The sequence below is a fragment of the Pangasianodon hypophthalmus genome, chromosome 11 (assembly GCF_027358585.1).
Source record: "Pangasianodon hypophthalmus isolate fPanHyp1 chromosome 11, fPanHyp1.pri, whole genome shotgun sequence".
Lineage (NCBI taxonomy): Eukaryota > Metazoa > Chordata > Actinopteri > Siluriformes > Pangasiidae > Pangasianodon > Pangasianodon hypophthalmus.
This window is the reverse complement of record NC_069720.1, coordinates 7,526,348-7,554,130: the sequence shown is the minus strand read 5'-3', so window position 1 is coordinate 7,554,130 and position 27,783 is coordinate 7,526,348. Positions and strand designations below refer to the sequence as shown.

General features: G+C 37.8%; 2 protein-coding genes across 4 annotated transcripts in view; one reads left to right on the top strand and one right to left on the bottom strand.

Moving 5' to 3' along the window:
• The window catches only part of nid1a (nidogen 1a), a 38,079-nt gene extending 17,878 nt beyond the window's left edge, over positions 1-20,201 (top strand). Inside the window, exons 10-21 of one of the 3 annotated variants that reach the window (XM_053238272.1) lie at positions 521-649; positions 811-954; positions 2,612-2,737; positions 5,446-5,682; positions 6,718-6,878; positions 9,307-9,433; positions 10,010-10,181; positions 10,397-10,554; positions 10,668-10,791; positions 11,379-11,491; positions 12,990-13,145; positions 20,062-20,201. In XM_053238272.1, the coding sequence (XP_053094247.1) occupies positions 521-649; positions 811-954; positions 2,612-2,737; positions 5,446-5,682; positions 6,718-6,878; positions 9,307-9,433; positions 10,010-10,181; positions 10,397-10,554; positions 10,668-10,791; positions 11,379-11,491; positions 12,990-13,120 (1,622 nt within the window). In that variant the 3' untranslated portion in view covers positions 13,121-13,145; positions 20,062-20,201. Of the gene's footprint in view, positions 1-520; positions 650-810; positions 955-2,611; positions 2,738-5,445; positions 5,683-6,717; positions 6,879-9,306; positions 9,434-10,009; positions 10,182-10,396; positions 10,555-10,667; positions 10,792-11,378; positions 11,492-12,989; positions 15,069-15,121; positions 15,545-20,061 lie in introns of those variants that run through there. The other 2 variants (XM_053238271.1, XM_053238270.1) reach the window with 2 other exon arrangements.
• Positions 16,003-27,672, bottom strand: tbce (tubulin folding cofactor E). The gene is made up of 17 exons (XM_026930574.3): positions 27,557-27,672; positions 24,674-24,811; positions 24,126-24,210; positions 23,028-23,204; positions 22,821-22,906; positions 22,582-22,681; positions 21,869-21,971; positions 21,661-21,737; positions 21,187-21,279; positions 20,993-21,057; positions 20,327-20,391; positions 20,087-20,239; positions 19,307-19,460; positions 19,080-19,148; positions 18,940-18,999; positions 18,763-18,854; positions 16,003-17,154 (listed from the first exon to the last, which is right to left on the bottom strand). The coding sequence occupies exons 2-17, from the start codon at positions 24,798-24,800 to the stop codon at positions 17,059-17,061; spliced, it is 1,602 nt and encodes a 533-aa protein (XP_026786375.3). The 5' UTR covers positions 24,801-24,811; positions 27,557-27,672; the 3' UTR covers positions 16,003-17,058.
• Positions 27,673-27,783: the final 111 nt, after the last annotated feature.

Genomic DNA, 27,783 nt, shown 5'->3' with positions numbered 1-27,783 from the left:
AGCTGCTCTTTATCATAGCATGTGTTTTTGCCATTTTAACTTTTCTCCCCCTCTTTTTCCCTTGTGTTCTTCATGATTGCCTTTCAAGCTAACTGTGGCAAAAACAAATTGATGGCTAGAAAAACAGGACTTCTGTTATTTCAGCCTTCATATTTATTTAAATCTCCGAGATTAGCAGAACTAAAATTGCAGAATATTGTTTATTAAACTGGTGCGGTAACCGATTTTCACCATCTTCTAACTACATGTCCTGCATATTGCTTAAAGTGTAGTTACTTTAGAATTCATAGTAGTTCATGAATAATATGCTTTATGATACATATCTGAATGATAAACTGGAGCTTTAGGGGGTTGAACGAGGTTTAGGATTATACTTTGTTTTTAGGATTGTACGTTTCCCGTGTTATACAAATCCTTTGGGAGCTTTACTGTGGGAATGTATTGTGTTTACATGGGTGAGTTAAAATAGCTGAACGTTCTCCAGTTAAAATAGTTAACGTTAATCTTCCTCATCTCTTAGATATTGATGAATGTGCGGAGACCCCACAGATCTGTGGCGCTTACGCCATCTGCAATAATCATCCCGGGACTTTCCGCTGCGAGTGTATGGACGGCTTCCAGTTCGGCCCCGATGGCCGCACCTGTGTCCGTAAGTACAGCAGATATTTTGCGTCACTCTGTGTGTGTGCGTGCATGTTTTGTCATTTTGCAAACAACTACAGGAAAGTTGACCGCTGTTTAAAGAAGCTAGACAGGAAGTAGCTTGTTCATTCCTGTCTCAAGAGTGTGTCTGTGTTTTTTCCTTTGTAGAAGTGCACCATGACATCAATCACTGTCAGAGGGGGACACACAACTGTGATATAGCTGAACGCGCCCGCTGCAGCTACACCGGTGGATCAACGTACATCTGCTCCTGTCTGCCCGGCTTCACGGGAGATGGCAGAGCATGCCATGGTAGGGTGTCTGGTAAACAGCTCTGTGCTATATGTGTGTTTGTTACAAAGTTTGACTTCACAACTGGCCGATAAAAAGTAGGACGGGGAATTAATTAGAGTGAGCAACATTTAAAAAAAAATGGAGCTGAAAATCTGACAATATGACAAATTATTATTGCATCATAAAACCATATGCATATACAGGCCGTGCAGTATTCATATTCATATTCATATTAGCATATTCATAGGATCTAGATTTAAAAGGTGAAAGTTTAATCCTGAAGTATTCACTAGCTTCACAGATCTTCGGTGATGTACAGTGCAAAATCTAGTCTACTATCAAGGACTGTTCTCCCAGCAGTTCCTGTGATTGCCTTCCTACAAAACAGAGAGCTTTTGGTTCCACTAGAAGACCCTGTATGGTTTAGAAATTTAAACGGTATTATATACAAGGACTTGACTTTGCTGTGCTAAGCAGAGTGCAGTGAAGAAAGACAAGAAGGACCAGTGAATAGAGCTAGAAGAGAGAAAAAAGCTGAAAAAAAAACACCCCTAAAAATAAAATAAATCTGTTATGAAACATTAATAACATTTTTGAGATTTGTTGGGGTGTCAAATTAAGATAATTTTAAATTAGTTTCAGAATAATAGTTAGACAAGACTGAGATAAAATAGTTTAAAAACTGAGAGGAACTCATGTTCAGGGTACAGAGTTCAATCCTAAGAGTTTGTGCGCATGTTCTCCTCTTGTCCGCATGAATTTCCTTCTGGCTCTCTGGTTTCCTCCTAAAAAACATGCTGATAGGTGGACTCTAAATTGCCCCTAGGTATGACTGAGTGCATGATTGTGTGTGTGCATGGTGCCCTGTGATGGACTGGCATTCCATCCAGGGTGTATTCCCGGTTCACGCCCAGTGTTCATGGTTTATCCATCTCAACCCAGACCAGGATAAATCACGTACTAAAGTTGAATGAACACCTGATATTAACTTAATTGTAGTATCAAGTAGCCTTATGTTATCCTCCCTACCACTTTGAGATATCTTTCTTGCTTTTGTTAGTCAAAAATAATCAAATCATGCTTGAGAAAATGAATTAATAATAAAATGAATCCAGTTCTTGGTAGTGGACTTTTGTAGATATTGAGTGTACTATTAAGCCAGTCATAGCAAACCCTCTCACTAATCTGTGTCCTTATCAGAGCAGTAATACACGGTCCTGAAGCGGTCAGGGCTTTATATGGTATGCACCCACGCTCCAGTGGGAGAGGAAATGCTCCAACCCTAGGCCCCACAGCTGTGCTCTTTTTTTTTTCCACATCCCCCTTCCCTTCCCTTCCCTTTCTGCACTCGTTGCTGTAGTAAAAAAAAAAAACGCTTTTGGACTCCAAAGTGAAATTGTATCACATCCGTGGTGAAAACACAACTCTGTGGAGCAGGTCTGCATGGTCTACCCAAACTATGTTGCAAAGTGAAATTCCTGTATAAGCCCTTGGGAATGTAATGCGAGCTCGAAGATGTTTTAACAGATGTCCCCTGATTGTCTTTGCATTGCATGTGGTGTTTCCATTCACCAGGAAATAAAAGTGATACTGCAGTGAAGTGTTTGCGTCCAGAATTTTGTGCATATTTATACAGCCTTTACTTTCTTTTCTTTTCTCTTGCTGTGTTTTATAGATATTGATGAGTGCCAAACTTCTCGTTGCCATAGAGACGCCATCTGTCACAACACTCAAGGCTCTTTTACCTGTCAGTGCAATACAGGTTTCTACGGCGACGGCTTCAGCTGCACAGCTGATTCAGGTAGGAATAGTATGTGTGTGTGTGTGTGTGTGTGTGTGTGTGTGGAAGAGAAAGAAAGAAAGAGAGAGAGAAGTATAAAGAGCCAGACAAATCAGAAATCAGTCTTATATGATATTTCCTGGAAGGAACATCTAATGCAAAACCCAAACAGGAATTCCTAGGGTCAAGATACGTGCATACAGTTACAATTCAATTATAAATGAAGATAACATCATGGATAAACATCCGTAAGTAATTGCCGGTTGTGTAAAAATGGCAGAGCAGACAGAGAGGCTCTGTGCATCTGGTGATATGAGTCCACCCCAAAGGCTGGAGGGAATACAGGCTGCTTTTCTTTTTCTTTACTGATTTGGAATGTTTCACTGTCCCCTTACTGTGTGTGAATGAGTATCTGGGTCACAGTGAGTATGGGGTTTATGTATAAGCCCTCTCAGTTTATGACATCATTTCTTTCCCTATTTCCGTACCAGTCTTCAGCAGGAGCGATGCACAGATTGTAGGATTCTGACAGCACCTCTGTGACTTTCCACAGAATCTCACAGAGGAATGGGAAACTGTTGGCACAGTTATGAACAGATTGTGCAGCTGTTCTGGAAAATTATTGATTTTGTCATGTCCTCCTGGAATTGAGTTGTTTACCAACATTATGACCGTTGACCACTCGTTGGGCTTGCTCATAGTCAGACTATTAGTTTAACCCTTTCGATGAACTGTGTAAAGCTGGTGTAGGTTTACATCTGCCAGTCAGAAGACACTGTGATGCACTGTGACGCCCTGCCCAGAACCGACAAAACACACTGATTAAGCCACTCAGTCGACTTGCAAAAGCGAATCACATCTCTATATGTCACAAACAAAGATGGTGTAAGAAATGGTGTATGTAAATGATTATCTATATAGAATTTGACAGAACTGGACTATTCATAAATAATTAAATACACTAACTAACACTAATGTTAACTAACTCTTTAACATTTAGAATTTGTGGTTTATTAATCACATACTATGTATGCTATGAAGAAGATGCCGCGTTAAAAGGAAAATCTCATCACGGCGATGGAAAACGTAAAATACAACACAAAAACTGTATTGCTTTTCAATAAAAACATGCAATAGACATCGCACACTGAAAAGCATAACTGTCATTGCACTGCTTTTGATCTCTTTAATGAAAAACAATCAGCAGTTATTGCTTTTTAAGAATGAAATGCTGACTTTATGCCAGATATTTATGTAATTCCTTGTTTGGAATTATTGATTTCATGTTCATTAGTGTGTTGCAGTAGTGCCACACTGAAATGCACTGTCCAATCACAGCCCTAAGCTGTACTCTGCAGTGTAGTTGCAATGGGAGAGGTGTCTGAAAGAGTTTTCCAGGAGGTGTTACCTTTACCATATAAACTAACACCTTTCTCATTGTTTCTTCATTCCTACTTGTGAACGTGTCTCTAAAGTAAATGGGAATTAAATTTAAAAGCAATCCACACCAATGTATTAGGTGTAACTATGTGATTCTGTTTAAGATAGAAAGGCAAAAGAAAGTCAATAACATAACTCTTGTTATGAACTGGCGTTCCTTTATAAGGATGGCAGTACCTCCTGGAAAATGAGGCTTTCAGTCCTTTCTCCTTTTCTCAGATTACAACCACACCCTTGAGTACGGCTTAGGGCTGTGAGTGGAAAGTGATTGCATTTCAGTTTGGCACTACTGCAACACACTGATGAATGTGAAATGCAAGGCAACAGGGAGTTACATTCATTTCGAATGCAGTCAACTTTTAATATTTTAAAAGCAATAACTGCTGATTGTTTTTCATTAAAGAGATCAAGCGACATATGAGCAATGCAGTGAAAGTTTTGCTTTTCAGTGCAGTACGTTTTCTGCAGGTCAGTATTAAATATACAGTTTGCATATTGTATTTGAATGTTTTTACTGGTGTGATTGCTTTCTACTCTGGCAGGAAATTATCTCCATAGAATTACTGGTTAATACCACCTACATTCAAATCTTAAAATCCATAAAAACCAACAGTTTCAACAATAAACATGTTTCTATTCTATTAAAATAAAAAACATTTCAATATCATGGGTAATTTGATTGATACCATAAATATAGCCCCAGGAACTGTTGCTATGTTCTGACAGAAAAATCGAGCCTTGTTTGCTCTAGGACTTGTTTTTCTGATTTCAGAGCTGGTATTTCCACAGTGGCGCATAGACAATTACCTCCTTCGACTGAGGTTTCTTTGTTTTTCATCTTTCTTTATGACTCCTCGTGCAACAGGCATTTATTCTTTCTGTACTTTTCTATTTTCCTTTTTGTGTTCAATCTGTACTGAAATCACTGTATTTAATCGTATCTCATCCATATACGGTATTTCTTCTTACCTTTGTCTATGTTGATTTTCCACGTATTGATCTGGCCTTTGTAAACTGTCAGGAATAGGATGTGTGTGATCATGTGTTCATAATTATGGCAGACTGTGTTAGGGAAATGGTTGTGTTGTGACTGGTATGTGGTGTACCGCAGAAAGTCTGGAATAGTGAGTCGGGCATGGTAAATATTTCAAAGCATCTGCATATTTTAATCTTATTCATCTGCGTGACTAATTCTTTCATTGTGTTTGCTCACCATTTTACCATTGCTTATTTATTTCCTTAAAGTGCCCTAAAGTAAAGTTTGTTTTTTATTCCTGTGTGTGTTTCAGTGCGTGAGAAAACTGCATGCGAGCGACACAGAGAGACAGCCCTGGCAGCCACGTCTACCGGTGGATATGGCTTCTTCCGGCCACGCCCATCGGTAGGCCAGTACATCCCCACATGTGACCACAATGGAGAGTACATGCCTATGCAGTGCCATGAGAGCATCGGCCAGTGCTGGTGCATGTACCCCAACGGCCAGGAGATCCCTGGAACCCGAACTGGACCAGGAAGCACACCCACATGTAAGCACAGACTGTACCAAAAAAACACACCCGCACACAAGAGCTCCCAGGTTGGTGCTCTGTTGTACAAGTTCAGTGTCTTCAAATATTGCGATGTGATATTTTAGTCATATCGCCCACCCTTACTATGAACATGCTTATTAGCATTTTGCTCTAGCTAGTCCAATGCAATACAATTCGTCCTTGGACCACTGATACTGAAAATACTTTGAGATGCTTTTATATATATATATATATATATATATATATATATATATATATATATATATATATATATATATATATATATACACAGTACTGTGCAAAAGTCTTAGGCATCCTATTTTTTTTTAGGACAAACTTTGTTATAGACTTTTATTTTATGACTTCTACATTATTGATTAAGTACAAAAACATTTTAGAATTCCAAACATTATTTTTTTCCAGCACAACATTAAATGTTACTGGAAAATGTTTGTATTTAAGTAAAGAAAGCGGCATATTACATAAGAGACACTTTTCAGACAAAAAAAACATAATGAAGGCTGCTGGGTTTTGCTGCAAAAATAAGAAGCAAGTGTGACAGTCAAAGTCTCCAGAAGAACTGTGGCTGCTTCTGCAAGATGCTTAATAACACTTACAGCTCATTTCCTTATAAAACTGCACTAATTGTACCTGAGACTACTATTTTTTTCGTCACACCAAATATTGACTTTATTTTATTTATTACTGTTTATTGCTCTTTATAGTATTTTTTTTAATGTAGAAACATTTAGTTTCATTATTTTTGAAGGCATCTTTGCTCTACGCATTTCTTTGAATGTGCCTAAGACTTTTGCACAGTAATGTATATAATGTGCTTATATTATATATGCTTATGACACCTTGTCATTAGGAAAGAGCTTGTAGTGCTATCTTTCATCTGAAAGTGAGAAGTTGCAGGCCTCATTTCTGAAAAAATGTAGCGAAGCACTTGTACAGGATGTACGTTTGAGATCATAATACAGTGCTGCTTTTGTCATACAGTATGTTCATCATTTTGTTGCCTGCATCTAGGTGAGGACTTTGTTCCTGTTGGCCCCACCACCAGGCCAGATGTCAGACCACCACCTCCAGGAGCTAATCTTCTATTTGCCCAGAATGGCAAAATAGATAACATCCCATTGGACGGCAGCAACATGAAGAAAGAGGAGACTAAGACCATGCTGCATCTACCAGTGAGTTTCCACAGCTTTGAGAATTTAATGGGGCTTGCTAGTTTCCTGAAGTGAAACAAATCCAGGTTTTTGCCATAACGTGACACCGATCTAATTTTTTCATGACTGTGTGGACACAAAAATCCTTTTCAAATCACACCTGAGCGACTTTTTTATGTGGTCCTAGATTGGATACATAACTGATAAGTGGCCATGTGACATGAATGAGAATGGTCAGATCTGAATTAAACGTGGCTTTTTCCCAATGCATATGCGCATATCACTGTCGTCATCATCCAGTGTCTGCAGAGCGACAAAATATCAGTGGAGGATGGGGAAATTGGTGATGAACTTGATATTTGGGGAATCAGTTCAAGCAAAATTGGAAGGAACTTATTGAAACTGAGTAGTGTTTGAAACAATTGCCCATGAAAACAGTGTGCATATGTGGGGCATTTCAAGGAGACAAGTGTGTTCTCATTAAAGACAGATATGGGTCACTTGTGGTTATACATGTGAACTGGCAAGATGGATGGATGGATGGATGGATGGATAGATAAGATCTGAGCAAAAAAAAAATCGCAAGTGCACCAAGATACTTGTAATGTGTACGTAGACATAGTGGTTATTTCATAATAAAGTGTGGCCACAAGTTAATATATTATGGTCACAAGTTAATTTTGTGGCTACAAAGTACTTAACTTGTGGCAACTGTTGTATTTTGAAATGAGTGAGACAGAGAATTCAATGGAATTAGACCATTCTGGCCTCAGGAACCTAATCATGGACATGAGTGATAATACTGCGCTTCAGTCTTGGAATGCCACATAAAGACAAACTGGAGTCACTGGCATTGTGACATGGATACGCCTTTGGCCCATATCGCCTCAAGCGAATTCTTAAAGCAAATACACTTTTAAACCCATTTGTGCCAAATAATTGTGTCATGTGTTAAGTGTGACATTCCCACAACATATTAAATCATGGGCTCAGGATACATGCTTCATGGCCTCACCATATCTCCTCATAGGCTCCATAATTTTATTCCTTTAGGTTTCTATATATTTTTTTTCCACCTCAAGTTGAAGCAGAAACACTCAGCCTCTTTTCCTTAAAGGAAATGTGTGAGGCATATGTTGTTTCATTACAAGGGTGTGGAGTCAGCTGGCAGGAAGGGACAACTTCATATTGTTCATTGCAACTGCAGTAAAGGAGTCTAAAAATTACAAACTGCACCTTTAAGCCTATGAACTCTGACCATGTAGTGCATGTTTGTGCTCTGATCCTGCAATAAATCATAAAAATATATCATAATTTTTAATATTTTTTCAACATTAGATCAAAGGAAACACACATTTAACCATTTAAAAAAATGTGTTAACACATCACAAGCAACAATGCCATTTTCTCACAAGGTTTCTTTGTTCAAAGGCTGCATTTTGCTCATTTTGAGTTTTAAGAGCAAGGTTGAGTTTTTAGCATAGAAAACACAAATGTGGCTAACTAGCATCCATGGTAATGGCATGTAGACATTAAGGACATTCTAATGATTTATTTAAAATTTTGGGACATGGGATTGTACTTTCAAAGTGACCTCATCAGTCCATATCACAATCACATCATTGTTAAAATAAAAATGTATTTTTCCTATTCCCATGATCTTCAGGAAATTCAGATGATGCAACTTCTTGTTGAACTTGTGACTTGTTTAATATTCCAAATATTCCATGGGGTGAATGGGTTTAGGTAACAAGATTAAGTGAATGTTGTTGGGCTAAAAGGTGGGACTTGGCAAAAGTGCTGTAGATCAGTATTACGGTTTTAAGTTACTCATCTGAAATGCATATAGATTGTTGTGAAGGATATTTTACCTGGGTTTAAAATGTCTTAAGCGTTACTTTACATAGATATTTGTAAATGTGATATTGGTGGGACACAAATGACACCCCAACAGTGGACTTGCCTACAAGTCTCTCTTCAGTTCCTCACTTCCTTTACAAACCTGACCTCCATTATTGCAATACTCATTCTTTATCGGTTTTGGGATTATGAAACCAAGTTTAAAAAAGAAATCCATGTTTATCTTAAGAGTTTCTTGTATCTCTATTACTGCCAAGCTGAATCATTTGGCAGATTTTGTCTTGTAATGGTTGACCAAAATGCCACTGAATCTGTAACACCCACTCTGGAATGCCTTAAATTCCTTTCACACAGACTAGCTATTCTGCGGTCACCTCACAATAGCCACACATGCCTGTCTCTTTTTCTGTTATGTCTGCAGTTAAAGGGGCTTTTCAACCAAAACTCATATTACATAATTTGCCACTTATAACAATATATTTTATTAGCCAAAGGCATGTTTTGGAGTTATGAGGCTAATGTAACTAACGTTAAATATCATTGTACTTGTATGCAATCATAAAGCTTGCAATGCTGATGTGTTCTGCAGGATAAAGTGGTGATTGCTGTGGCATATGACTGCATGGACAAGATGGTGTACTGGACAGACATCACACAGCCATCCATCAGCAGAGCCAGCGTTCAGGGAGGCCAGCCCACGGCCATTATCACAAAAGGTCACTGATTTATTCACATTCAACTCAGAAGAGTAAAAAGCCTATTTGAATAAAACTATTTCACTCAAATTCAATCCAGAAACGTGACTATAGATGTCACGACCCCACCCTCACTCTTAACTTATGAATTCTTACAATTCTCTACCGTAGTTTCTTATCAAGTAATTCTTAGCTAGGAACTTTAATGGCACTTTTCCTTTTTTATGTTCTTGCTGCAAATATGATAATATGGATAATATATTAGCCAAGTATTGGCAGTGATGGCTCAATGTTTAAGGCTCTGGGTTACTGATCCAAAGGTTTGGGGTTCAAGCCCCCGCACTGCCAAGCTACCACTGTTAGGCCTTTGAGAAAGGCCCTTAACCGCTACTTCTTAACAAGCAGGGATATGTGAAGAAAAGAATTTCACTGAGCTATAATGCATATGTGACAAATAAAGGCTTCTTCTAACTAAGCACTTCTGCTTTGCCTAGATGTATCTGCAAACAGCTGCTGTTTCAAATCAAGCTTTTTAGTTAGTTGATATGGCAAATATAGATACCTCTGAAGATATGTTCTGTCTTTTCATGCTAACAGATTTAGGAAGTCCTGAAGGAATAGCGATCGACCACCTGTCCCGAAACATGTACTGGACAGACTCCGTTTCGGACCGGATCGAGGTGTCTACGCTAGACGGACAGCATCGACGTGTGCTCTTTGACACTGACCTCGTAAACCCCAGGGCCATCATCACTGACCCTGTCAATGGGTATGCACTGAGTTCAGATGCCTCCAACATCTGAAACTGATGCCGTGTGATTTTCTGTGTGCCATATTATCATACACATTCACCACAATTTAACTAGAAAGGCATACAGTGAAAGATTACATATTTGTCATGATTCTTTATGCCTAACAAAGTGAATGACCAAAGCATGACTGTCATACTAAGAGCTCTTGTTCCTTCCTTTTCACTTTTATCAGACGTCTGTACTGGTCAGACTGGAACAGAGACAGCCCTAAGATCGAGATGTCCAACATGGACGGTACAGATAGGACTGTACTTGTGAATGATGGTATAGAACTCCCCAATGGACTGTCCTTTGATCCTCATACCAGGCAACTGTGCTGGGCAGATGCAGGTTGGCGATGTCATTAGATTAACACCAGGCATTTACTTTGACTAAATCACATAATATATTCTTTCATATCTGAAGCGAAGTGACTGAGAATAATTAGAGTGTGTATGTTGCAGGTATACGTAAGGTGGAGTGCATTAACCCTTACACTCGGGTGAGGAGAAAGGTGGTGGAGGGACTGCAGTACCCCTTCAGCATTGTCACCTATGGAAGAAACCTTTACTACACAGACTGGAGAAGGTATAGATGCACAAAAAGTCCATTTTTTGTTAGACAATTTGGGTGGAAATCTCTATCATTATTTGAGTTGATTATTTTCCACTAACCGTATGTCCCAAAGTGTTTTGCACCTCATATACCAGAGCAATTTACCAACCACTGATATATTCAAATGCGTTTAAATATTAAAACTTACCAAAACTGATGGCCCTAGGCTGTAGAGTTGATGTGTTATTGTTGAAACAATTATGCACTTATATCTGATTATGACATTTTCTATGCATTGCAGAATGCTTGAGAAGAGAATTCTCAGAATTAATTGTGTTTTGCAAATCCTTATTACATGCTTCAGTCCAATTAATTATTTCTTATAATGTACTGTTTTACTAACACAAATGCACCGAACAAAGGAAATAATCAGCCACGTCTGAATGGTGGCTCTCATGTCAGTGCCGACCTCTTTGGAATTCTGTTTGCTCGCACTGGAATGTGCTGCTTCACTTGACCTTTAACCCACAGATCAATGTCCCTCCACCTCGACTACTCAGTTAATGCTGCTTTATATGGTCATGGCTGAATGTTTGTGTGTGTCCATGTTGCCTTTCTAGGCAAGCTGTGGTATCTGTGGACCATGTGGCAGGGAAAGAGGTGGATGAATTCCTGCCTCAGAAGAGATCGCGCCTGTACGGCGTCACCACCTCGTACCCACAATGCCCTCAAGGTTTGGCTTTTTCCACTTTTTATTCAGGAGACACTGATGTTCAAGGCCACAAGTATCATTTTCCTTCAAACACTGATCAAGTTGTGCTGTTTTAATTTTTATGATGATGAAATATTACAAAGAGTCAAAGTATATATATCAAATATGTAAGAAATCAGCGACTTCACAAAGCAGAGGTACTGTTACCACCCCAAAGTTGATTATTTTTTAATAACAGCATGTCTCAAAGCAGTTTATTCCTCTTATGCAACAGATTTCATTCATGAGGTTTATAGTTTCTATATAGTATCTGTTTATATATATATATATATATATATATATATATATATATATATATATATATATAGTATCTGTTTATCTGATACTGGAGTCTTCTTCCATAAATATTTAACAAACACTGTTAAGCATTTTCTTTTGTTAAATAATAACACATCTGTTTATTATCAGCCTTAGATAATGTAGCACGTCCACCATACAAGTCCCTGAGTTAGAAACTAGAACACATTACACCAAGCGCATTAATATAAACCTGTGATTTGAGCTACAACCTGCACTACTGTCAGAGCTGCTGTTATAGAAAATTAATCCACACCTTCACAAAATATAACACTTTCTATTTTCTTATTACGTGCACAGAATAAGAAAATAAGAAATACTGGTGATAAAGCCACGGTGTATTTTGTTCTTCTGCACTGCTCAGTGCTGACTCTTGATTAAGCACCTTGAGTAGTTATATAATTTATGCATCAGCCAATAATTTTCATTTTGGTGCTCCAATGGTTTTTAATCATATTTACATCAAGCATGAAATGCTTATATAGTAAGGAATTCATAAAACGTAACTCACAGAACAAATTTGTGCTTTCAACATAGTTAGTCAAACTTGCAATAAACTTGTGTTCTGTTCTGTAAGGTAGCACTGAGACATCTGTCTGACGTGTCAAAATAAATTAAGTATTATTTATACAACAGAGCTGTCGAATGCTCGATTCTTATTGGTCAGAAGGTGCTGATTAATTTTCTTAACAGTAGCTCTCACTGGAGTTCCAGCTGTTCCAAATCACAGGTGTATATTAATGCGCTTGTTCTAATACATTATTATTTCTGTAGTAACTTACAGAGAGACTTGTATGGCAGATGCTCTGCGTAAATGGATTAAAAATTTTATTTACCTTCAAACAGAGAGAAAGAAGAGAAGCTGGTGAGGAAACATCTGTTTGTAGGTGTTATAACTGAAATTCCACAACATTAAGTGTTAACTATGAAATGTACAAATTAATAATAAATTAATTATAAATGATATTCGTAGGCTGTGGTGTAAGAGGAATAAAACACTTCTGGATGCGCTGTTATGGGGGGGATTATAATCTTTGTCGTTGATTATTTTCCTATAACAGCATGTCCTGTCATGTTGTACTTCTTACATAATAATGTGACACTATTTTTGACACTCTTAGTCCATGCAAGTGTTAATTTTGTGATTGCACTTTTCTTCCAGCTGAAAGGAACTACTGCTCGAGCAATAACGGCGGCTGCTCGCACTTGTGTCTGCCGCGGCCGGGCGGCTTCACCTGCCGCTGTCCTGATGCCCGGGACGACACGTGCATCGAGAGAGACCGTAACATCTGAGAGCGCTTGAATGATGGACACGCAGGTGTGTCAACGAGACGGGGATAAAGCAACACCTGTGACACATGATTCAAGGACAAAAACCATTGCGTATTGTAATTAGGGAGAGAAGATCCATTTCAGCCGCTAAACCCCGCCCCATCACTAAAGTCCTGGGACACTGCAGATGTGATGAAGTAATGTGTGAAAGAGGAATAAATGAAGTTAGACATGGATATGGATATATAAACTGTGAGAGGAGGAGATCTCAGGATAAAATGAGAGGAAGAAGAGAGCACAAAGAGCTGGGATAGACTGCAGAAGGAAGGAGGAGTGAATATGGTGCTTTTCAAACTGTGACCAATAGGGACGTCCAGGGGTCCGTGAGCCGGGGCAAGAAGGTCCAAGTCAAAACTGGTCCATTTTGCATCTAGGTTCTTGTTGATTGTTGAATTATTAAAATCTTTATAGTTTCAAATTTATTTCAGTATATTATTAACTGGTTATGTGGTAATTAAGTGATTAGTGACAGCATCATGTTTGAAAGTCTTAAGTCATGTGGAGACAAAATATAGCCATACTTCTGCATTTTAGCAAGCAAGTAAATGCCACGTTTTTTTCCTAAGTTAATATGACTATATATGGGGTGTGGGGTGGAAGGGGTGGGATAGTTATGGGCTGGATATTATCATTATATTAATTATTTACGTACATCAATATAATAGTTACAATTATTTTCCAATTTTGTTCTTAGATTACCACTTTTTAATTGTAAAGTAAATGGCTGATATAGAGCCACTATTTTAAAAACATATTTCAGGTTAAAAGAAACAGCCAAAAATTAAATTAACACACTTTCCCTCTCTCCCAAATGTAGTCCATCAGCCAAGACATGTTTCTTCTTCTTTATTTCTACAAATGTTGCTAACAAGTAAGCCTCCAATTTAGCATTATACTAGTCTCTCACAAATCTAGACTCCTAACTTTCGCTAGATAATCTGGTGGGAAAAAAAAAAAAAACACTGCCAAGAACCACCTACTTCACAGAAAGAGCCAGTTATACTGACACGGTAGATAACCAACCACAGACCTTTTTCTTTGACCAGTTTCAAACAAAACTCTTTAATGACTTGATGGAATTTAGACAAGTTTTGTCAGTCCATTGACTATATCTTACTCCATAAAGCTTGTTATCATGGTGTTCAAAAGCTGAAAGGCGGAGCTAATTAGATTGCAACCTTCATGATCCTTAAGCTTGTGGCCAGAAAAATGTACAAAAGTTATCAGATTTGACAGAGCAATTGAGGCTCCACCCACAGCTTGCAATGAGTCTGATATCTTTTGTACACTTGTCTGGCCACAAGCTTCAGGATCTTGAAGGTTGCAATCTGATTGGCTGTTTGCACCACTGGTTTCAGATGGGAAAACAAACATTTGAACCCAGTGACACAATCAACTTTTTGGAGCACGATAGAGTCTCTATATTAAAAAAAAAAAAAAAAAGGATTACTAAACTATGTGCAGAGTAAGAAAGTCATAAGTGTGTCATGATTGAGACTTGCACATTGTTGTACTGGTAGCAGTAAGCTTTTCTTACTTGATAACATCATTAGCCTCAAAGTAAATTTTAGATGTCACACGTCTTTATTTCTTGCCTACACTTGAGGTACATGGGAAACAGTGTTAATTTCATAATTGTTGAACTATTTAAAGATGTTCACGTTTACAAGCTTTAAGCTAATCGGGGAAGATGCTGAGGTGCTGTCCATCTGGATCCAGCACTGCTGGGGAGTGTGTTGGCCTTCCTGACCTCATCCGCCATATGGGGCTTCACACACTCGCCAGTTATGCATTAGATAAAGTTACCATGTACGTGTTGATTATGCAGCTGGGGAGAGGAGGTGGGAAACATGGGATCATGTCCAATTCATACAGCTGTCTAATAAAAAAAATCGCCCTTTTTTTTTAAGATTGGAGTACATTTGTATTTATTTTTTAATTATCTTGATTATATGATTTAAGGTCTGTGCCAGTGGCTCTGATGACAACATGTGTAATATCGTGAGAACCATGTGGAACAGGAGGGAGGAAGGAGTGAGTTTGATGACTGGCAGCTGCTGGAGCATGAACAATCTGCCTCCTATCCCTGCTTTCTGTGCACTGCAGATGCGTCTAAAAGCAGCACGTATTGCGCAGCTGCAAGTCTTCTACTGCTTATCCATCCAAGAACTATAACTCAGCCCAGGCCATATGTTTCTGCTCAGCCTGCCACATATGAATGTACACTACATCCCACGGGAGTGAGCTTCCTCTTCAGAAGATAAATGCATCTTAGCTTACGCACACACATTTTAAAATAGAAGACCAGTAAGAAAGTAGTGAATCTTCTGTAAAATAGCACTTTTGGTGCTAATTTGGAATTGTATTAAACATGTTAGAATGGTGTATTAACATTCTGTGATCCTCTGATACTAAGTGTTGGTTCAGAGCAGGGGCAGCTGGTGACTAGCTAAACTAAAGCTAACTAAATTGACTAGCACTGTGTCCCGAGTTCCCTGGGATAGGCTCCAGGCTTCCCCCCGACCCTGTGGAAAATGGATGGATGGATAGATAGATGGATAGTACAGTTCCTTGTCACCAGTGACATCTAGTGTTGAGATTTGACTACTGAATGCAGCAGTGCAGCACAGTCAGGGCTCTGCGTGTTCTAACACACTTCAACACTTCACCTTTTCATGAACTTAAGAATTTTTCACCTTATTAAAGACACCATAGGAACCGTTCTTGGCCACAGTTTCAGAAACCTTTTTAGTTCCTATGCCAGAGTGTGTAGTATTGCCAATTCACCACATGAGCTACACAGAAGAAATTTATATCCTCAAACAGACAGTTTAGAGTTTCAAGACTTTCTGAAATCTTTTATTCCTCCATTAAATTTGCTACTTCAACAAGAGAGTACTATTTAGAGAAGTGCAACATTGTACTACTTCAACAAGAGAGTACTATTTAGAGAAGTGGTAAAATTGTTACAGAGTATTGCAGTAGTTAAAGTGTATGAGTGTACAGTAATCCCTGGGGGAGGACGGACATCGTATTGTATTCTGTGGATTAACGTGTTATGGAGCTTGTCATACGGAACATAGCTGATTTGTCAAATGTAAGCGTTCACATAATGACCCACCCTCCTGTACTTCATTTTCAAATATCAGCAATTACTAACAGTTGCTCAGTTTACCAGAGGGTATATTTACCGCTCCCCACAAAGTATACTAAAAGCCACGCAGGTATAGTTTGTCCCATTTCAAATATTTTCATATGATGCTTATGAAATTTGGGGACAGGGCCAGAGGTAGATGAGAGGGAGTGAGAGGGAGAAGAGAGGAAGAGAGCACAGTAGCAATTAACCAACAGAAACCAAAGAGCTAGAAGAAGAAGCTGACAGACCTAGTGATTTACTCTCCATCCTGATAATTGGTTGATGTTAATTATTTTTGGTTTGGTTTCTAGCCAGAAACTAGAGTTGTATATTCAACAACATACCACACAACCTAATACATCTTACACAAACCCACCACACTCAACTGCTTCTAAGCCACCTGCTGTGGATAACTGCAGTTTGATGGGAATGATGGAACAAAGCATGTTTCCTCAGAAGGTTCCAAGACCACAGAGAACACAGACTCCTCTCTACACAACCTCTACAGATGTAAAATCAAGGCATAACTTAATTATTTACAAGCATTATTTCATTAAATCATTCTGTCTGTCCCTAGGCAGACAGAGACACATGAAATGTATGACCATTCTCTCTGCAGACCTTCCAGCATCAGCGTGTGTCCAGACATTGGGAAAAGATGGAGAGAAGAGTGGGAGGAGTTCACGTTGTGCAGCATTCTGTATTAGCGTGTTATGGCAGGTGACTAACATCACCCAGAGTCCACTGGGCTCTAACTGTGTCCTCAGGACCAGCGCACCAGAATTCTGTCCCCATCTTCTATAGAGAAGAACTGCAGTGGCTTCAGATCATTGTCGATACTGATCTCTTTACCTGCCATCTATATAATGACAGAGAGAAAGACAGAGTCAAATAAAATCAAATACTGATCTCTGATGAGCTCCCAGTAGGAATGATTTATTCTTTGAAGGCTAAGTCTGATTAACAACACAATAACACAAAAATAACATCTGATTAACAACATAATAAGGTTTAAATAAGGGTTTGTCCAGTAGCCTTATCTTTTCTAGAATGGGGCTGTACAACATATGATTGGTTAATTGTAATTGCATGATTGGAATGTGCCAATATTAATGATCACCATCATTTTTTTTTTTTGCATTTTTTTTTAATTATGTGAGCATTCTAAATTATTTCCAGATTTTTATTTCCAGATTTTCTGTGTGCTCAGAATTTTGATTTATTTGATTTATTTATTGATTTATTTTACAAAATATATATTTAATTTGAATTGATTTAATATCAAGCAATGCATGTCAACCCATAACAATTAAAAACATCACAGTATACAGTCTATACTTATGCATGCTATACTTATGCTTATTGTGCAGCCCTATTTAAAAAAAAACTGACAGACAAGAGAAAGTAGAGGAGGGATTGTCTACTATGAGGTCCAAAGTGAAAATGATTAAAAACAAGCATAAAATCAAGTAGAAATAATCAATTTTGAAGAAAAAAAAAGCCCCAGGGCCTGTGCCTGAAAGCTTCAGGAACGGACATTGCGTGTAAAAAATTAAAGAGACAAAATTGTAACTTTTATTAATGAGAAAATCTATTTTTTCTTTTTTCCCCCAAAATGATTACCTATTTATATTACTACAGTAAGGGTGGTTATTCAGCAAATGTTCCCTCCATCAAAACACACTTTGAAGGTAATCATTCACATACACGCCTGGGGCGCAAAGAAAAGAAAAAAAAAAAAACCATACCAAGCCCAAAATGGCAAAATATTACGCTTTTAATGGTCTTAACAACAAATTGATGGTCAGCAAATTAGCAAAAGTTATACAAATAAAGGAAGTTAGTATGGGATAGCTTTTCCCTTTGATTTCTTTAAATGTTTAAGCTTTGTGGTTCTTGATGAGCTGCATCAAGTGTGGAAGATAACCAAATAATGACTAACATTTTAAGGAAAAAAAAAATCCCAGAAGATATTTTTGGAAAAGTTTGTACACCTAGACATGTGTTAGTTTGAATTTTACATCAAACATTTTAATCATGAGTTTACCTTTGCGTATAAAAAGACTATATAAGTGAATTTCCCTGTTTCTAGCTTTTCCCCAAACAGTTCACTGCAGCAAAAGTAGACGAGCAAATGGTGGCACAGGAGCTCTCAGGAGTGCATATGTTTCATTCTTGCTCATTTTCTGACCAATGATTTGTTGTTAAAATCATTAAAAGCTTAATATTTGCCCTTTTGGGCTTGGCCCATTTTTTTGTCCAGGAGTGTATACCTTATTAAAATAATGTACAGACCCTGTGGAAGACTTAGTGCATGTTAAACCTCATTCACACGCTATCTTCGATTTTGCACATTACAGAATTCACACAAACTTTATTTAGAAAACCATCCATACACATTCACTTTATGGACACACATGGTTATTTTGCATCTTAAATCTGAGCTTGTGTGAGTGCAGACTGTTACCTTTGAGCTGGTGTAGGTGAGGTGTAGCTCAGCACCTGGTAGTTTCAATAATCTATACAGCAGTCCCTTCACTTTCTGAACGATCATTGAGCCTGAAAGAAGCAAAAGAAGCCACAAATTTGAAATAATCAATGCATTCAATTTATTTAGAAACATAAGGCTTCTACACTATCTTACCTGGAAGCTTCTTCTGTATGGGTTTCCTGTCTGTGTCCTCAGGACACTCGAACGTAATCGCTGATGTGAGACAACAACAAAAACGATAAGATAAATAGAGATGCTTTTGAGATACAGCTATGAATGACGTAGTAACTCACTCAGCAGTTGGTCTTTCAGAGCAAAAGGTTTCTGCTCCTTCAGCTCCTCTTCCTCAGGTGCACCATATTCTGAAAAACATGTAACAGTATTAGGTAGCTATTAATCGCAACTGGACATCACACGTTTATCACATTGCATCAGTTTGCAGTGACAAGTGTGGCAGTTACAGCACAATGAAGGTTGTATAAAAGAGGTTTATTATGAGTTAGTAGGACTGCTGACTCACTCTGGATGAGCGTCAGGTAGCGAGGGTGCTGTGCTATAAACTCTGCACTGGGTCGGTTCAGTTGCGGATCACTGTGGCCTCCAGCCTGCAGCCAAGCACGACCAAACTTCTTACAGTAATCCAGCTCAGCACCTCTTCTCTCCTCCTGCAGCACCTGAGGCACAAAACACGCAGCATAAGGTGCGGTACTAGGCATCTAATATTCTAATGAGAGCTAAAGTTTGCATCCTCCTTGATTCCTAGGTAATAAAAATACAAATCACTGGCCTTAGATTATGTTGACTATCCACCATACAAGTCCCTATGAATGCACTGTTACTATAGAAACAATAACATCGTAGAACAAGCACATTAAATTATCATGTGATTTGAATTACAGTCAGCACTTCTATCAGAGCCAAGCTATTATAGGAAACTAATCCAAAACTGCATACTATACATTAGGGCTGCACTCTATATAGAAATTGTTGAAATATAGCAAGGCTTAAAAGATAACTGAATGATTTTAATACTTCAAAAAGTTATGAAAAGTCAAAGTTTTAGGGTGACGCAGATAGGAGAGATTGCTTTCTTTTCCGCAAAAGAACATGAAACGTATGTTGGTTATGTCATTTTCAGTTTTTAAATATATAAATATAACTGAAATTGATTGTATACACTTATAGCATTACCGTATCACATTATTTAACAAGTTACATCTATGACCCATCTGCGTTCACACTTTATTGATGGTTTCTTTTTTTTTTTTTTTAAAGATACATCGACTCTATGAACACACACCTGACTCCTGTTGAGTATCTCCAGCTGGCTGATGCGGGCGATGAGGAGCTGCCGAGTTGTCTCGCGGTTCTTCTCCAAATCTATCAGGGGGTTTCGATTACAGGACAACTGCACCAAAGCCCTCAGCTTCTCCAGCTCATTAATAACAGCCCACTGAGAGGCAATGACAGAAAGAAGCCATTTAGGCTACAGACATCAACTTTACACTGCTTTACTTTTTCTTTTACTAAAGGTTCCTACCTCAGAAATGTTATTGTTATCAAGTAAAAGAATCTTCAGTGCAGGGAACGCTGAAGTCTTGGTGCCTTCACAATATTAAACACATTATTTAACATTATTTCACATTATTTCAGATTAATTTACAGTGAAGAATTACTGATAATCAAACAGGAGGCCAATTCAAATATTTAAAGATGCAGTTTATCATTTTTAGAGCCCTCTTCTGCCTGCAAAGGGAATTACAACTTCAACAAGGGCTGTCTTTTAGGAAAAAGGGGCAAAACTGACTGTATTCTGGCTGGTTCTAGAGCTAATTTCCAAGCAAGGTTTAAACAGCTTTTTTTTTAAATAACAAACTGCACCTTTAAGAGACACATTACAGAAATGTAACTGCTATATAATTTATTTACTGGATGCTAACTTTAAGCTGAATTTAACTGAAATAGCTGATCAGAAATTTGAGACTTAATATAAATAAAATCATTATTATTCAGTATGTATTGGTTTAAAATTAAACTTGGCTATTATTGACTGCTTATAATAGACTTTGCCAGGATGATACTATAACCATCTGTATGGCAATCTGACAGAATTAGGTCATCAGACCTTTATCGTTATCATCCATTTCGATTTATAAAAATAAAAATCTATCAGCAATCTATCTTAGCCTAGAAGATATTAGATTACCTGGTAACGTGTCACTGAACTGAATGACAGACAGTCCTGTGCTGCAGAGGTTCAGCGTCTCCAATCTGAGTTTCCAAACAAAACACAAAGAACATTTGTAACCAAAAAAAAACATGTAATACTTATAATTGTGCTGTGCTACAACAGGCTAAAAAGCATTTTATACTTTTATGTCAGTTAAATATATACACTACCTGGGTAGATGTGATAACTGTAGTACACTTTCCTGCATTAAGCTGTTGTTGGACAAGTCAAGAACCTTCAAACCTTGCAACACATCTACAGGCCTTAAAAAAATTTAAAAAAATAAAAAAAAAAAAACAACTAATTAACACCTCTGATTTTTAGATACACAAAGCAATCTAAAGAGACTTGGTACAGCAAAGATACCATCAAAAATAACAAAATGAAAAGTTTATAATTATATAAATAATTACTATACTATGCAGTAAACAGTAAAACACACTAATAAAATAAAATAAATTAATATAAAATAAAATATCATTTGGAATGTTCATTTTTCTACTGACACCCTAATACAGAAAACATAAAATAGGCTTTCAAGACAACATTCAACTAAAATATAGTGTGCAAAGACTGTCACAATACTGTATGTTCATGACTGTAAGACTAATTAACAAATAGAGTAATTAGATACATAAATAAACCTTTTTAGTTCAGTTATATTATTATCGTTGAGAAAAAGCTCTTCTATTTGTGGCCACATGGGAGCGCACTGGAGCACCTGCCAAGGACACAGGAAGAGCAATCAGACTTCTAATAAGAGTAAATATGACTTGTGCAATCGGCGAAAATGATAACAAACACATCATATGCTCAACATGTATGTGTGTAGATGATTGTGTTGCCCCCTACCTGAGACCAGGTGATAGCACAGCTGTTAAGCATCAGGACTCTTAGATGGGAGAAGGCGTGGCTCAGGTTGGATGGGTTCGAGGAAATCCTTAGTCGGTTATGGCTATAAAGAAGGAAGAAGAGTGTCAGGAAGCTTAGTAGTGCTGTAGTAGTGTTAAAGGTCTATAATGACATAATTATGATAAATGGAAGTGTGCATGAATGAATGGATGGATAGATGGTTAGGCAGATCGATGGACATAACTGGGACATAATTGGATGGATGAATATAATTGATGTAAGTAAAAGATAGAAGGATGGACATAATTAAGATGGATGGATGGACATAATTTGAATGGATGTATAGATGGATGGAATTAATGATTGGACAGACTGATGGATGGAATTAATGTATGTAATGGATTTAAAGAATGTAATGGTTAGATATGACTGATGTATGTAAAGGAATGCATGGATGGATGGATGGATGGATGGATGGACATAATTTGGATGGATGCGTGGATGGATATAATTAATGGATGGATGGATGTAATTAATAGATGCAAGTAATGGCTGGACTGGTAGATGGATGTAATTAATAGATGAATGAATGTATGGATGTAATTGATAGATGTAATCGAATGATCTAATGGATAGATGGAGGGATCGATGTAATTAATTAATGGCTAGTTGGAAGGATGGATGGATGGATAGATGGATGGATGAATACCTACCTGAGGCAGAGTACCTGCAGTTCCTCTAGCTGCTCTGTAATTGTTGCCACGACCTCCCATGAGCTCAGCAGATTTCCAGAGAGATCCAGAGAAACTGCATCTGAGAGGACATGTTAAAGAAATGTGCCACACAACCCCCCCCCGGCAACACACCCCCGCAACACACACCACTTAATGCAACTCAATGTAAAGTCTACCTGAAGAAAGTTTCCTTTATTTATTAATCCTCAAAAGGATACTCGGTGTGCTCTTCCTGATTTCATTTTCAGGCCCTGGACCTGACACTTCACAGTTTATGAGAGCGATCTCTGTCAGATTCTCCACCCTGTAAAAAAAAATAGCAACACACCGATAAAAAGTCTCATAATTCTGATCAATCCAAAAGATCTGCAGTGTGTGTCACCTTTCATACAACACCTCACTCTCACGTGTATCTTATTACTCACCGCTGTTTTTCCAGAATGGACTCAAAGCCGACCATCTTCACAGTCTTGGTGGAGATCGTTACCTCCTCTCCAATGGCCTGATCCAGCTCCAGCTCATAGCGCTGCTTTACTGCAGACAGGTAGTCCACGCCAAAGCTGACTTTTTTAGGTCGCACAAATGAGCCACCTGTTGGGTGACTTATGAGACGGAGAACAACACAAACAGAGTGTCAGCACTTCCTTCAGCTAGTATCATTCTCATCCTTTTTTCTTTTTTACGTAATCTAACTAGATGACAAGACAACATACCAACCACACAGTGTTACATTATACAAGATTTCCAAACAATAAGAACTGCAAAGGGGGAAAAAAAAATTCTGTGGCATGGAATACAGTGGATTGCATAAGTATTCACCCCCTTTGAACTTTTACACATTTTGTATTGTCACAGCCTGGAACTGAAATGGATTGGGGATTATACATTATAAATACACGCAAAATAGTTCATAATACTGAAATGGGGGAAAAGATAGATAATATAGTTAGCAAAAATATTCACAAATTAAAAGTTGCATTTGCATAAGTATTCACCCCCATAGCTGTGAAACCCCTACATTACTTTTTGGTGCAACCAGTTGGGACAAAACAAAATGCAAATAAAATTACACCAAACTAGATGATTATATAAAGACGTATCAGTCTAAAATTTACTTGTTTACTGCAATTCTTGTGAATATCTTTAAATACATACAGCAGATTATGTATTATATTTAGATTTAAAATGTTTCCAATCTATAAGTGCAATTTTTCAGTAAGGTCTGTTTAGTGTTGAAGCTGTACTTGTGGAGGAACTGACAGATTTGCATGCAGTGACCTAATATTCTTCCTTTATTTATTTTAAAAATTCAAAGCACTGACTTACTAACAAGCTAGCTAGTGTGGAATCATGATACAGATGTGGCAGATGTGGAGATTAGGTTAAAAAACTCAGAATCTTCTTAGTTTTCCTTTCAGGTCAGGATATTTTTGTCAAGATGATTATCAGTATTAATTATACACACATTTGTCAATAACTATGAGATTGCCTCCTGGCTTGAACATGTCCATTATGATCATTACCTGCAGGTGAAGTAGCGAACTCCTTCATGGCTTCCATCATGTTTGCCTCTCTCTGGATTGTCCCACTCCACACCAAGCCACAATCCTTCAATTAAAAAAACAACAAAAAAAACAAAACAAAGTAGTTCACACGGTGCGATCTGTGACCTATAACCAAGTCTGCAAGTGTATTATTATTTTGGTGACTATTATCTACAATCAATTATGATTATGATTTTCCTTTATTAGTTACTATTAATGATGTCAAATAATAGTGATTAGTAGATATGTTTTCTTTCTTCAGCTTAACTGGTTGGTCACTTGAATCAAATGGAATTAATTTCATAATCCAAATCTTAATATCTTAGAAACACCTATTAAAAATAACAACCTGAATATAACTGAAAATTCAATACAACTAATAATAAAAGCAGAAAGAAATGCTGCTGGTGATGTGATACAAATCTTTGCAACACACTGTAAGTGGTTTGAGAGAAGAAATTCATAAATAATGCATATTAGCTCATGAAATAGTGCTCTTGAAATAGTGCACAAATCCAGACACTCACCTGCGGTAGGTGGAACTGTCCCGACGTATCGCACCGTGGCCCGTTCTCCATCACACAACACCCGCCTGCCCACAGCGTCCTCAGGCACCTGCTCCATCACGAGTCGATCCTGCTCTTGAATCCTCATCACACACTACACTGCACAAATATAATGTGGAAGACATATTTACTACATAGTCCAGCATAAATAAACAACTTAAAGGTGCAATATTCCTTTTTTTTATTTCTTACTTGTACAAATAACCTGGAAATATGTAGAACGTGATTAGAACAATAATAACAGTTTAAGCAATGGCCTCAGCACAGCTGCATTAAGTGGCTGAGAGACCCTGTTTGGAAAAGTGTCTGGACTTCTGGTCTGGAATGCTTGTTTGTGTTTGGATGGGCCACAAGTCAGTCATCTTATAAACACTCTACTCTGTGGGCCCATGGGGTGGAGCTTCATGAACATGGGTGGGAATAGGGGGTGGGATCAAGAGGAAAAAAATCATTTGAACATCAAACTCACCTACTTACCCTTTAATCTTAACTAATGCACCTATAAAGCCACTGTGTATCCCATGCAACATGTGTAATGGATCACATTCTACAGTGACAGTTAAAATGCTATTGATTTCTTGTCCTACAGCCTGCCAGAACTTCTGTATTTTCCTGCAATATCAAAAGCAGTGAGTGGGTGAGGTTACCCACATCAGTTTTACACTTCAGACATATTGGGGAACCATGAGCTTTGAACGTATATTGCTGGGAGGGGGATATATGAGCTGTGTAGAATCTTGGACTGGACTGCCTTCACCCTATTACATACACTCAGAGTCCTCGCAGTCTTCCAAGCCTCTTCCCACTCCTCCACTGCAATTTCCACTTCAAGTTCCCTTTCCCATATCTCTTTTAAGTGCTGAGTGCTTGTAGAACCACCCTCTTTAAGAATACTATAGAATGAGCTAACAGATTAGCCCAGCTGTGAAAAACGCTGCCTCTGTGTATGCAAAACATCTTGAGTAACAATCATGGTAGTATCCATTTTTACATAGTCCCTTAACTCTAGATAGCGAAAAAAAAATAAAAATCCTGCTTTGAAATATTGTATTTATCGATTAACTGGTCAAAAGACAGTAAGGTAGGTCCATTGAATAAGTCATGCAAAGTAGAAGGCCCCTGAATTGCCCACGAAAACCAGAATCTATCGTCCCTGGCAAGAAATCAAGATTACCGCAGATTGGGATGTACACAGAAACAATTCGAGATCTGCCTTCTAAGCGTCTGACAGTCTGCCATGCCTTGGTAGTACAAACCGTAACGGGGTTATTGCAGGCCAATCTCAGAAATTTAGGTCTTGTAAGAAAAAGTAAATTTGCCAAAGGAAATTTGCTCATCGAACTTTCCATATCAAACCACAGGGGCGCAGATTGTTTATGCAGCCATTCAGAAATTCCTAATGCACCTATAAGGCTTTGTTGAAAACTTTGGGTGTTAATATTTATTTATACTGGAGGTGCAAATGCAAAACTTTAAGTTTGTTTATTTATTTATTTATTTATAGTAATTCTAAAACACAACAGGACATGATGTTAAAAGGGGTGGTGTGATTATTTTCCTATATAACAGTATGTCCCGAAGTATTTTATTCCACAACAATTTGCCAATGCTAAGAAATTTTTTGTTGATTAAAAATGACGTCTTTTTTTTTTTTTTTTAATTCATGCCATTTTCTCCCAATTCAGTCATTTGCCACCCACTTGCTAGCTCTCATGTGCTCAAAGTTAATAAGAAAAAAAAAACGAAGAATCTCCTATGTTGGGAAACGTATAGGTTTAGCTTACAAAGTGCTGACACTGCAGATTCCACCTTACAAGTCCCTGTGTAAGTTGTTACTATAGAAACGATAATATATTACTGTGCGTTCAAGTGCTCCTGGGAAGTTCGTATTTACCAGTTGGGAAGTCGTAATTACAACATCAGGTGCGTTCAAGTCACTTTGGTCGGAGCAAGATGGCGGAGTACCTACTCTTAATTAACTACAAAAAAAATACAGAAAGGTTTTTAGCCCTACTTTTAGAAAATGAAGAACAAAGAATGTGCATCAGGTGTGTTTTGCTTTTTAATTTTTTTTATCAATTATAATATGTATCATTACATATTATATCCTAACTGTACAATGCTATCATATGTTGTGCAGGCAATTAGCTTGTTTTATTGTAAATCAAAAAGTCTGGCAAACACATGTCACTGCTGAAGACCCATTGACTTTCAACTAATTTACCGTCAACTACAAACGATATATCCGCTGATTCCACCATGTTTTTTTTACTGACACACCAACAACTCTGAAACTCAGAGCTCAGAGAAAATCCCGAGTTTGCCACTCGTAATTACAACTTTGTTGTGGCGTTCATGTGCGTTCAACTCGTAAATATGATCTTTCTGACATGACTTGAACGCACCATTAGAACTAGCGCATTAATATAAGCCTGTGATTCGCCATGCAGCCGGAACTACTGTCAGAGCCGCTGTTATAGAAACACAGATCAGCTCAGTGGTGTTGAGTTAATAAAACACTGTTGATTTAACAACAGAAAAGGGTACGCTAATTCAGCACTATTTTTTTTTTACATCAATTCCTCTCTGAATACATGAAGAAATGTAGCAATTGTTTTGTCAACCATAAAGAAAATAAATCTAATCTAAACTGATGTACAACAATAGCACGGAAACTTTATCTAGAACACTTCAGCCAGCTCGCTGTGTCTGACAGAGCAGCTATCCTGCTAACAGCTGCTTTAGCATCATGTTTGTTTATTAAGCTGACTGAAACGTCTGTCAGACCAAACTCAGATGCGTATATTTATAAATATTACACTCGACAAACAAATGAGGTCATACCTTGAATCAGTTTCTTTTTTTATGGTTTTAATGCAATCCGCTTTGACGTTCCTCTTCCATCAGTTACACCTCTACCAGTGCGAAATGGTGCACACAAAATCACGGTCCGTAAAAACACACCCACATCGGAACTATTATACTCAACTACCTTTTTCTAATTTGTGCTCAAACTTAAAAACTTAATGTGTTTCTGTAATGTTTATTACAGTCATTACTTATTTATTTAT

Bases quoted from the DNA above. Each gene is read 5' to 3' on its own strand.
- tbce (XM_026930574.3), bottom strand. From the start codon at position 24,800: ATGAGGATTCAAGAGCAGGATCGACTCGTGATGGAGCAGGTGCCTGAG. The intron at 24,211-24,673 runs GTGAGTGTCTGG...TTTTAATTGAAG, and splicing joins GACAGTTCCACCTACCGCAG to GATTGTGGCTTGGTGTGGAG. The intron at 21,280-21,660 runs GTTTATTTATGT...AATTTTTTTAAG, and splicing joins AATATAACTGAACTAAAAAG to GCCTGTAGATGTGTTGCAAG.